Raw genomic sequence first — 12,523 nt, 5'->3', positions numbered from 1 at the left:
GTAGTTCCTGCTAAAGTATGAACCCCCCATTCTTTTATATTAAAATATTTAAAAATACTTTCCCTTGTGATAATAATGAAGAAAATAATGACTAAAAGCTATTACAAATTCATTGCTTTTAAAAAATACAGTAATCATACGGCATGTACATATACTTAAAAATGTGTTAAATATTCATTTTATAGACTAGTCATCTAGGTTTGTGGATTCCATGCTGTGTATAGCCTATGACCCACAGGCTGAAGGACCTGGTTTGGTGATCCAACCCTTAGGGAGTTTAAAGCTTTTATTCTGTTCACTGCTAGTCTTCAGTGCCTGGAAAAGTGTCTGGCACATAATGGTGGTGCTCAATGAATATTTGTTGAAAACAAATGAATAAATTGTATATATGACTCCTTGCAAGATACTCCTTGCTAGTTTTGGCCCAGCTAATGTGGGGTTTTTTTTGTTTCACTTTTGGCTTTTAATTATTAGCTATACAGGTTTGTAATATTAGGTAATGTGGTTTCGAGATCTGTATGTATTTATTATTTAATTCTACTGAAGTGTTCAATTAGTGATTTCATCTCTATTTACCACATTTTTTCTTGAGGCAGTGTATTTGTTTAGTAACATTTTCTTTAAAATATCCAATCTCGGTTTTCACATTTCAGTTAATCTTTCATGTAGTAACTGCTCCATCTTGTGAATCTTTAGGATATTGCTGCTGAAAACTTTAAAAGACCTGATTCTGTTCTAGTATAATAGATATCCGGATCTTTTTATTACCAGAGTATGGTACTAGATAGATGCAGTTATTAAAAACTTATAGTGAGTATTTAATCGAAAATTGGATGTGAGGTTTCTACCCTGAAAAATTAGTGTTACGTTTTCTAAAATCATCCAGTTATTACTTTACAAAGATAGAGCAGTTTATTCAATCCTGGATTTAAAAATCTCCATTCTTTGTGGTTTATATGTTGTTAGCAAGTAAGCATCAGGAGGCCTGGAGAAGGAACTCATAGAATGCTTTTAGTCTCCCTTGATTTGACCAAGAACTTAAATGAGTGACAGAAGTTTTACACTCTTGAATATAAATCTGTGTAGCTTTTCTGTTTATTAAAAGTAGCAACAAGGTAATTTTGGCTTGAAACCTTTGACTTATTCCCATGTAGTTTATCAGTCTGTGTGTGTGTGTTTTTTATACAAAGTAAGTAATTCTAAAAACTTGTATAACTAAGTAATTTTCATTTTAAATCAGCTTTTAGAAATGTACATTTTATAATACAGTAATTGCAGATTTGGCTTCATGTATGCCCTTTGTAGAGGCTATAAAGTGAACAATTAACTGCATTTAAAGTTTTATTCTTTGGTGAAAATAATTTTCTGACTCCTTAAAGCTGTTTTAATTAGTGACCTTATGTCAATTAGAGACCCTATATTTGATTTGGGTATGCAAAATGAGATGGCAGTCATATTTTCTTTCATTGTGTTTTTAAACAATAAGCACTTGGTAATTTTTAAAAATATATCATTTGTTTCAAAGTAGTCGGTTTAAGGCTGTAAATTAATTGCACTAGAACTGCCTTTAGTTAAAATATTTTTGGAACATATTTTATCTTCATTGTTAAACTTCTTGTCCTTTTGAAGAGTACGTGATTTTTAAAAACAGCCAAATTGAGAAAACATTGTGGGTAATCAAGCTGATTAATTTTGTTCGAGGCTAAAGTGGAAGTATGACAAAGTAATTAAACTGATTTGGGATTTGTCTTGTAAACCACCTCTGATCTAGGTGATCCAAAAACATTTTAAGTAATTGTAGAGTCACTGGAGGGAATGAGTAGCCTTTGGAGATGCTTGCTTTGAAGATGGACTTTCTCAGAGATACAAGTTCTATTATGTTTAAGAACTGTTTCCTTTCTTTACAGAAACGTTCTTTCCACACACACCCCCAACTTTTATTAAGAAAATTTTTAAAAATCCCAAAATGTTTGAAGAATTATACCATGAACAACCATATACCCACAACCTTGGTTCTTCGGTATTTTTGCAGAATAATATTTTACTATATTTGTTTTATCTCTTCATCCATCAGTCTTATTTTTTGATGCATTTTATTGAAAGTCCACTGACTTCAAAGAGTTGATATAATGAGCAGTTTAGCTTTGGAGGAACTAGGGCATGCTCATTGAAGAAAACAAATTAGCTCCTGTGACCAGCTCAATTTCTCTCTTTTTCAGGATGTGTTCCACATGGTAGTTGAAGTACCACGCTGGTCCAATGCAAAAATGGAGGTATGTTTCACTTTACATTGATAGTCAGATGTAGGATATTAGTTTTAATCTAGCCACACTGATTCGCCCAAGGGTTAAACAGCTGAAGTTCAAAGTTTTCCTCTTTCTAGTCCTAATCTACTTTCCAGTTGTATCTCCCATTGCCTGCCATTCTTTCCTCTGTGCTTCAGCTAAACTCAGCCATTTAGAATTGGCAAATTTGTTACAGACTTTCCTTCCCCACACCTTTGCTTCTGGAGTTCCCAAAGCCTGAAATTACCTTTTTCTTCTGTCTTGTTCTTAAATCCATCATTGACTCCTCCATAGGGCCAATGGGCTTTCCTTAGTCACCCCAACAAATGATCTTATTGGAATTTCTGTTGCATTTATTAATTTCCTCTTGATGACACCTAAGATATTTGGCTTTCTGTTAGTGGGTATTTATTATGTGTTTTATATTACTTAAGCTTTTCGGCAGTAATTATACGTCTCATGTAATAGACACTTAAATAATTGAATAATTTTTAAGTCCTTGAAAGGAAAGCTGAAGTTGGATAATATTTATTTTGTCCTTTTAATAAAAATCTTACTTCTCGAATGTTAAGATTTATTCCAGGTAAGTTTAGTTTTGCTTTCTGGAATTAGTAAATGTTCCTTTTGCCTTCTTGGTAGTGCCTGTAGACTTCAGATATTTTCCACTTAAAGGCTGATTATGGAGAGACTTATTTCAAATTATAAAAATGTTAGCAGTAAAATATATCATTAAAGTGGAACTAGGGGACGTACATTCCATAATTAATTTCCTCAAATCCTTATTTGAATCGTATTTCACATCCAAATATACAATGATTTGAAATTTTTTATTTCAGATTGCTACAAAGGACCCTTTAAACCCAATTAAACAAGATGTGAAAAAAGGAAAACTTCGTTATGTTGCAAATTTGTTCCCTTATAAAGGATATATCTGGAACTATGGTGCCATCCCTCAGGTATGTCTCTGTGCCATTGCTAGAAATGTACTTTTTAGCTAAAAAAAAAATTTAACCTACTGTTAGTAAAAACGATTTAAACACCCTCAGAAAGTTTTTGCTGTAATAGATTTTTAAAACATAAGGAGTAATTAACTCATTTTAATACTTTTTTCAATAACTTATTTTCAAGATAAAGATATTTACAATGTTTAAGTTCACATTTGAAAGTTTGTTCTTTTCTGAAATATTTTCTTCCTATATATGTGGACTAGTTATATTCTATACACATTCTTTTTTTATAGAATGAGTGACATATCTATTAAGAGAAACGATATAGACTATTTTTGGCACCAGGCAGACTAGGGTTCAAATCCCAAGGCCGCCACTTCTTAAGTTACCTAATTTGCCTCTGCTTCTTCCTCCCCAAGACATGACTGTCTACCCCTGAGATATTAATAGTACTTAGCTCATATGGCTTTTGTGAGGAATAAAGTGCCTAGTTCTCACAGCTGTTGATCTTTATGTTGAGAGTCCTGATTCCTTCTTAAAGCTGAGCTCTCTGTGGTAAAGTAAGAATGGGATTCTGATTTCCTAAACAGTCCTTTGAGGAAGTGGTGGTGATATGGTATCTGTGAGGTATAAATTATTTACCAATTTATCTGTGGGTGGTGGGGTATAAATTGTTTACCAATTTAATGCCAGCACAATGCCAGTGTGTAGTAGGACCTTACTGTAACATTTGAAAAATCTCTAGAATCATGTCTATTATGAGTAAATGACAGATTTAATTCTGATTTGGCTAGGTGAATGCTATGGCACTTAACGATTTTTACACAAAATATTCAATATGTTTTTTTCTTGTTGATAAATGCTTCGTTTTTATTAACCATTAAGTCTATTAAATGGAATCTACTGTGAAACTATGTTACAAAATCATAGGTCAAATTCATTTAGCTTGTGAGGTAATTACAAAGTTGTTTGTCTGCCTTAATTATAGCACTTTACCTTGTACTTCAGTTGACCTAGTATTTAGCCTTGAAATATCATCCTTCTGGGAAAAGATTGCTGAAATTCTTATTCTTCTGTAGGTTGGATCTGGCTTTGTTGGATCCGGTCTTCCTTTTTCATCCTTCACTTTTATCTTTTTGCCTTTACTCCAGCTGAGTAGGCAAACAAATCCAAGAAATATGTTCTGGATTGGGGAAGAAATGAGCCAAAACAACAGCTACATTTTAAGCTTGACTTCTTGGCAAACATAGGCCATCTGTTTTTTTATGAGACGCTTTGTAAGGATTCTGTCTTACAACTTAGCAGGAAAGAAAACCAGCAATTTAAAGCTTCAGAAAATCCTGATTAAACTTTTCAATCTTGGCTCTTGGTCAGCGATGATACTTTTACCATCAGAACACATTAGTTTCTGTTTTCTTTTCTTTCCTTTTTTTTTAGGCGAGGCAACTCTTGGTTGACCTCACTGATTGCAAGGACCTTGTCAGCTTACAATCCCTTATTTTTTAATTTTTTATGGCCTACAGCACCTGGTCTTCCTAGGTGGTCTCCCATCCAAGTACTAACCAGGCCTGACCCTGCTTAGCTTCCGACATCAGACGGGATGGGGCTTGTTCAGGGTGGCATGGCCGAAGACTCTGTTTTAATATTATTGCCAACCTACCTCTTTGGAAATTTATTTTAAAGAAAATGTAGTTAGTAGCAGATTGTAAGTACAAAGAATTCTTCGAAGCAATTTTCTTTTAATATATTTTTAAAGTAAATATTTGGGTCTATATCTGTGTTTGCATTTGTCTCAGTAGGTGAGTGTTTTTTGTTTTAAATATGATCATTATTCATTCTAAAACATAAATTTAGGTTAGTGTTCTATGCATAATAGGGGCCCTGGCATTTAATTAAAATTATCATGTGTAGTTAAGATTCTTAGATGAAAATAAAGAATTTTTTAAATGAGAAAAAATAGCTGAAGATAAATATTTTTTTGCAGAAAGACTCCTGGGATGTTATCTTTTAATGTCAATGTGATCTACTTTGTCAGTAGCATGTATAGGAGTGATATGCTCTAATACGTCTTTTTTTTTTTAGACTTGGGAATACCCAGGACACAATGACAAACACACTGGCTGTTGTGGCGATAACGACCCAATTGATGTGTGTGAAATTGGAAGCAAGGTAATAGAATCTGAAATATTTTTCTTTAGTGTTTAAGATGATATTAATGAAATATACAAAGTTCATACTTTAAAAAAACATTGTGAATAATAATATTACTTTGGGTGATTAGAAGCTTCCATTTCATTTTAAGCATTTGTGTATTATAATTTGTACAGTTAAACCTAACCTAGAAAAAAATGCATATATGAGTATATGACTATACACATATTTGGAAGAAGTGGACATGTTCTGTGCTGCTTTAGAAGGCAGATAATTGGTCAATAGGTGAAGGGTACCAGGAGGCAAAATTCATCTCAATATAAGGAAAACCTTGCTTAATGGTTTAGAGTGATCCGTGAATTGATCACTGAAGTCAAATAACCTCAGAAGTTGGAGATTTATGGCAGGGATTCCTCTATCTAAAGTAGGTCTGCCCTAAGATTCTATGGTTATATATTTTTACAATCTTTCTTAGGCAGAGAGAAATAGTAAACAACTGAAAAGAAAGTTATCATTCAGTTTCTTAAGTCATAAAGTTCAATCATATTGTATGACTTGTGTAACTCAGCGGCTTCTATAAAATAAAAGGTAAAGAAAGCATATTAAAATATGTATTTGAAACAAATTATGAAGGGTTTATTTTTGGCATAATCAATGACAGCTTAAAAAATATTAGTTACCCTGAACTATGTCACTGATTTTCTTAGGACCTGTAAGTAAAACTGATAGGCATTTACTTGGTTAGCTTTTTAAAAATTGCTTATAGGAACAATCCTAAGGTAAGTTTGCAGAAACTTGGCATCTTCTTTATTTCCTGTTATCCACCAAGTAAAGCTTTTCTTCCAAAATTTTGTTCTGTAGTATTGTCTTGACTGTGGTTATTGACTTTCAGGTATGTGCAAGAGGTGAAATAATCAGGGTGAAAGTTCTAGGCATATTGGCTATGATTGATGAAGGGGAAACTGACTGGAAAGTCATTGCCATTAATGTGGATGATCCTGATGCAGCCAATTATAATGGTAAGAAAATTTGAAGAGTCTGAAGTCTTTGTATCGAAATCTGATGCACCACTTAACCTGTAATGACATAACTGTAAGCTCATGCCTGCAAACTGTTAAAAGAATGGCAGAGCAAAACATTTGACAAAGTATTGCTATTTCTAATACTGAACTTCTATAATTAGTAAACTTTCTCCTTCATTCCAGGAAAGAAAAATCTGGTAGTTCGTGTTTACTCTTTTTTTTCCTCTCTTTTCTCACATACTCCTACTCAGTTGTTCTATTTCTTTATTTTGAGATATAATCTACATACCATAAAAGTCACCATTTTAAAGTGTACAATCCTATGGTTTCTAATATATTCACTAGATTGTGCAACCATCACAACCATTCCAGAATATTTTTACCATTCCAACAGAAAACCCCACCCACATCCATTAGCAGTCATGCCCTATTTCCACTTCCCTCAGTCCCCAGCAGCCACTAATCTATTGTTTGTCTCTGTGGATTTGCCTAGTCTGAACATTTCACATAAATGAGTTCATATGATATGTCTGGCTTCTTTCACTTAGCATAATGTTTTCAGCGTTCATCTACATTGTAACATATATCATTATTTCATTCTTTTTTTGGCAGTAAAATTAATGTAACACAAAATTAACCATTTTAACTGTTTTAGAGTCAGATTTTGGTGGCATTTAGTACATTCACATTTTCATGCAACTATCACCACTACCTAGTTCCAGAACATTTTCATCACCCCAAAAGGAAACTTTCTACCTTTAAGCAGTCACTCCCTATTTGTTCCTCCTTCCAAAGCCCTGACAACTGCAAATATGGGTATTTCATATGTGTGGAATCATAAAATATGTGGCCTTTTGTGTCTGGTTTCTTAGCATAATATTTTCTAGGTTCATCCATGTTGTAGCATGTATTAGTACTCGTTCCTTTTTATGGCTGAATACTACTCCATTGTATGGATATATATCACATTTTGTTTATCCATTCATCTATTGATGGACATTTGGTTTGTTTTTGGCTATTAGGAATAATGCTGCTGCTGTGAATATTCCTGTACAAGTTTTTGTATGGACGTATGTTTTTAATCCTCTTGGGTGAATATACCTAGGAGTGGAGTTGCTGAGTCATATGGTAGCTCTTAGGTTTAAGCTTTCGAGGAACTGCCAAACTTTTTTCCAAAGCGAGCTGTTCTGTTTTACAGTCCTGCCAGCAGTGCATAAGGGTTTTGATTTTTCTACTTCCTTGCCAACACTTGTTATTAATCTTTTTTATTATAGTCATTCTATAATAAAATCTTTCAATGGAGTATAGGTTAACAATTCTGAAACTCCCATATATGTATACTGGATTTGAACAGTTAAGTAAATGGATGGCAGATGGTGGGGGCTAGATTTCTCACTGTTGGAGTGGGAAGTTATAGATAAGCAAGAGAGGGAGCTAGAATGAGCCATGTGGTAATGGATTATAGTTGGAGGTATCAGTAAGAACTGTTTGACTTTACTAGTGAGATACAGGTGGATACATATAGGAATATTTTTAGATATGTGTATATACAGGGTTAGGGTATACACTTTTTTTTTTTTTGCTCTATAAGCTGAGAGGGCCTAAAAGACCCTTTCAGAAGCAATGAGCACATCTAGCATCCAGATCTTGGTTTAGTTTCTAATGCTATTCTTCAATAAAAGGAATCAAGGCTCCTTGGAGAAATAGCTGATTTTTAAGGTTAGGGTGGGGAATATATAAAATAAGCCTGGAGTATAGTCCAGAAAATAATAAAGTGCTTTTTAAAAAAAAAAAAAAAGGTGGTCCATAGTGTAGTGGTTAGCACATTTTCTTACACACAGGAGGTCCTGGGTTCACGCCCCAGGTGGAGCCACGGACCATACCCCAGGTGTGCCAGGCCCCAGGTGCACTAGGACTCCCGAGTGAGCCTGGCCCCGGGTACATGCCGTGAGTGTGTGGGAGGAAATACCCCACCTTCAGAGATCCAGTTCTTAAGGGGAAACGGCAACATCCATAGGTCAGGGGTGGAAGTGGGGTGGGGGGTGGAATTAAAGGGCAAAGCTGAAACAATTTGAGCAAAAAAAGAAAGTAATATTAGATCATAATCCAAAGAATAAAATATCCGTGAGTCCATACTGACATAAATAAGTGATTGAATAAATAAATAAATGGGGAAGAATAGTCAAGTTCCCATGCAGAAGAATTCTAAATAATTTATATAAATATTTTCACCCTCAAGGAGGTGGCACATACTCCCCATTCCTGAATTATGGGCTATGCACAGTGACTTCCTTCAAAAGAGTCCAATATGGAAAAGGGGGTTGGAAAGAATAACTTGCTTGACAGCTGAGAAACCTAACAAACACTACCTCAGCCAGGTTACCAAGGTCAACATCAACAGAGATGAGTCATCTTAAGAGCATATACTCTTGAAATGATGTGTTTTTAATAATATTTGACCTCTGTGGTCTTTCTCCCCCAAACCCATTACCCTAGTCTGATCTTGAGAAAAAGAAAAGACAGTCCCAATAGGGCGGCATCTTACAAAATGCCTGACCAGCACCCCTTAAAATAATCAAGGTTGTCAAAAACAAGTTTGAGAAACTGTCATAGGAAAGAGGAGCCTGAGGAGTCATGACCACTAAACATAATATGGCATCCTGGATGGGATCCTGGAATAGAAAAAGGACTTAATAATAATGTGTCACTATTGGTTTATTAATTGTGACAAATATAAGTATCTTTTCTGTAAATCTGAAACTGTTCTAGGGGCTTGCAGTAACTAAACAGGGGAGCAGGCCTGGGAAGCGATTTGATACTTGGCAGGCTGGCCCAGCTCTGACTGGGAGTAGAGCTGGGCTGTAACCTTTCAGGAAGGGGCATTGTTGAGTTTGGTTCAGACCAAGCTTAGTTCCTGGTTACTGGAGTCTTGGGAATGTGGAAGGAATGTTGCTTTTCTGCATTAAGCTACCCCTCAGTTGGGGAATATTATAGCAGTACTTCACAGAGCTTGAGATCCCCTGTATCCAGAATGAAGAGAAGATTGCACTGAATATTTGTGGTAATGTTGTACTTTCTGTTCCAGACATAAAAGATACAGCATACTTCGAGATGCTGGATAGTTTATTAGTCCGGTAGTGAGTGGTGGAAAGCTGTGAGCAAGTGAACACTGACTAGGAAACTGCAGTCATAAACGTAACCTAATCCAGTAAGAACCAAGCTAGACAAGCTTTAAACAAACTGACTGGATTCCAGTTGGAGAACTTCACATTGAAAGTGGCCTGTATCTCTGATGAATGGCTACCTAGCAGAGCCCCTCACAGCAGCTCCAAGGTCTCCATGGGCAGAGGGGCTCATTGATGTAGGGGTCTTCAGGATTGGTGTTCAAGCAGAAACTGTGGCTTGCCTCTACACCTTCTGGCTCCCACCCAATACATAGGAGCCATCATAGAAAAAGAAAGGTTCCACCATTTAGAACATCACCAAACAGTCTAAAACCGATGTCCATTGTAAAGAGAATGCAAATGCTTCTGAGAAGTCAATTACTATCCTCTGTAACCCTTAGGGCACCTCTGTGGCTTATAAATCTATTCTGGAGATTATGCATAAGGAAGCTCAAGATAAATTCATAGAGGAGAGTCTCTTGAAGATTTTAGCCCATAACTTAATAGGCTGTCTTATTGGCAAGGAAGAGAAGACACCTTAAGAAAATTGAGCAAGACATCATGATACCTCCACTGTAGAAATTGATGCTATATAACTACAGCATTACAGTTAAAGACAATGTTGAAACATGTGCCAAAGCTGAGGAAGAGGTAATGAAGGAAATCAGGGAGTCTTATGAAAATGAAATTGCTTCTATGAATCTTCAAGTACATTTAATTCCTGAATTAAATCTGAATGCTGGATTAAATCCACTTCAGGGATGCCACCTCCCACCTCAGGGCCCCCTTCAGCTATGATTCCTCCTTACGGTTTGAGCATTCAGAAACAGACTTCATCTATTTATCTCAGCCTTATCTGTAGGTGACATTTATTGGCAAGCTGGAGCAGGACATCAAACAGCTTTCTTGTTTTGCAGGAACTTAGGATCGCTCGAGCTGAAGCACCAGATGTTAGTGAGGATAGTGATGGCCTTCAGAAGCTCAGTTCAAGGCTCAGGGAAGAATTTATGGAAAAATTAAGAAAAAGAAAACTTAGTCCTAAAGAAGAGGTGAAACTTGAAGGTCATATCATAGTGCCATCCTTTGTTGCTGGCAGGGTTTTTGGGAAAGGAGGCAAAACGATGGATGAGCTCAAAAATTTGTCAGAAACAGAAGTTGTCCCTCATGACCAGACTTTGATGAGAACAATCAAGTGATGGTCAAAATAACTGGTCACTTCTATGCTTGCCAGGTTGCCTAGAGAAAAATTCAGGAAATTCTGACAGCAGAAAGATCTGTAAAGTGGACCTCCTCAGTTAAGACAGAAGCAAAGGCTCAGGAAACAGCCCACCACAGAGGCAGATGCCAAACCAGAGACAGATTGCTTAACCAACAGACAGGTGCTAAACCCCTATCCAGAATACACAAGTTTTTATCTAGCCAGTTGTTTCTGAAGACCAGGCAACTTTTGAACTACTACCTCTATGAGAATGTATACTTTATGCTCTCTGAAATATATGACACCAAGCTTTAAAAAAATAAGTAAGGGGAAGGGAGAGAAAAAGAGGAGCTCTGCTCTTCCCTTTGTTGTATCCTCAGTGTAACAAATTTTCCAATTTTTCTTAATATTCCTTCATAATGCCAGAAATTGGCTTAATGATGTATTCACTAAATTCATTGAATAGATAAAAATAGATTGCTTCTAAGTCCAATTGTTAAAATTGGACCAGAATCAAATTATTACAGGAACTTAAATATTAAGCTGTTAGCATAGAAAAACTGTTCTCAGTTTTATATATTTTATTTTTAATTATGTTTATTGGTTAATACAATTATATAATTTTCAGGTGTACACTGTAATTCGACATCTATATATTCTATGTGTGATTACCACCCAAAGTCCAGTTTACTTCAGCTACCATATATTTGATCCCCTTTACCCACCTCCCCCTCCCCCTACCCCTCTGTATTGACCTCCTTTACCCCGTCTACCTGTCCCCTCCTCCCTCACTCCCTACCCTCTGGTAACCACTAGTCCATTGTCCATGTCCCTGAGTCTCTGTTTGTCCTGTTCATTTGTTGCTTTTGGGTTTATATCCCACATATAAATTATATCATCTGATTTTCAACTTTTTCTGTCTCGCTTATTTCACTTAGCATGATTATCTCGAGGTCCATCCATGTTGTTGCAAATGGCAGTATTTCATCTCTTTTTATGGCTGAGTAATATTCCATTGTATATATGTACCACAGCTTCTTTAGCCAGTCATCTGTCATAGGACACTTTGGTTGCTTCCATGTCCTGGCCACTGTGAATGATGCTGCTATGAACATCAGTGTGCAAATATCTTTATGGATATGAGTTTTCAAGTCTTTTGAGTAAATACCCTGTAGAGGGATTGCTAGATCATACGGTAGATCAATTCTTAGTTTTTAAAGGAACCTCCATACTGTTTTCCATAATGGCTGTACCAATTTGCAATCCCACCAGCAGTGTATGAGGGTTCCTTTTTCTCTGCATCTTCTCCAACATTTGTTATTACTTGTCCTGTTGATTATAGCTATTCTAACCAGTGTGAGATGGTATCTCATTGTGGTTTTGACTTGTATTTCTCTACTAGTTAGCGATGTTGAGCATCTTTTCATATATTTGTTGGCCATATGTATGTCCTCTAGGGAGAAGTGTCTGCTTAGGTCCTCTGCCCAATTTTTGATTAGATCATTTGTTTTTTTGTTGTTATTGAATCGTATGAGTTCTTTGTATATTTTGGATATTAAGCCCTTATCAGAGGTGTTGCTTGCAAATATATTTTCCCATTTGGATGGTTGTCTTTTTACCTTCATGGTTTCTTTTACTGAGCAGAGCTTTTTAGTTTGATGTAGTCCCATTCATTTATATTTGCTTTTACTTCCCTCGCCTTTGAGGTCAAATTCATAAAATTTTCTTTAAGTCCAAGGTCCTTGAGTTTAGTTCC

General features: G+C 35.8%; 1 protein-coding gene and 2 pseudogenes across 2 annotated transcripts in view; 2 read left to right on the top strand and 1 right to left on the bottom strand.

Moving 5' to 3' along the window:
- Positions 1–12,523, top strand: part of PPA1 (inorganic pyrophosphatase 1) — a 39,441-nt gene that overhangs the window by 10,234 nt on the left and 16,684 nt on the right. For both annotated transcript variants that reach the window (XM_039872016.1, XM_039872015.1), the window contains exons 3-6: positions 2,220–2,273; positions 3,122–3,241; positions 5,315–5,401; positions 6,276–6,402. In XM_039872016.1, coding sequence (XP_039727950.1) covers positions 2,220–2,273; positions 3,122–3,241; positions 5,315–5,401; positions 6,276–6,402 — 388 coding nt within the window. The remainder of the gene's footprint in view (positions 1–2,219; positions 2,274–3,121; positions 3,242–5,314; positions 5,402–6,275; positions 6,403–12,523) is intronic.
- Positions 4,747–4,865, bottom strand: LOC120609922 (uncharacterized; annotated as a pseudogene).
- LOC120609482 (insulin-like growth factor 2 mRNA-binding protein 3) lies at positions 7,396–11,086 on the top strand (annotated as a pseudogene).

The sequence above is a fragment of the Pteropus medius genome, unplaced genomic scaffold, assembly GCF_902729225.1.
Source record: "Pteropus medius unplaced genomic scaffold, Ma_sr-lr_union100, whole genome shotgun sequence".
NCBI lineage: Eukaryota > Metazoa > Chordata > Mammalia > Chiroptera > Pteropodidae > Pteropus > Pteropus medius.
The sequence above is the reverse complement of the archived record's forward strand: the minus strand, read 5'-3'. Positions and strand labels throughout refer to the sequence as shown.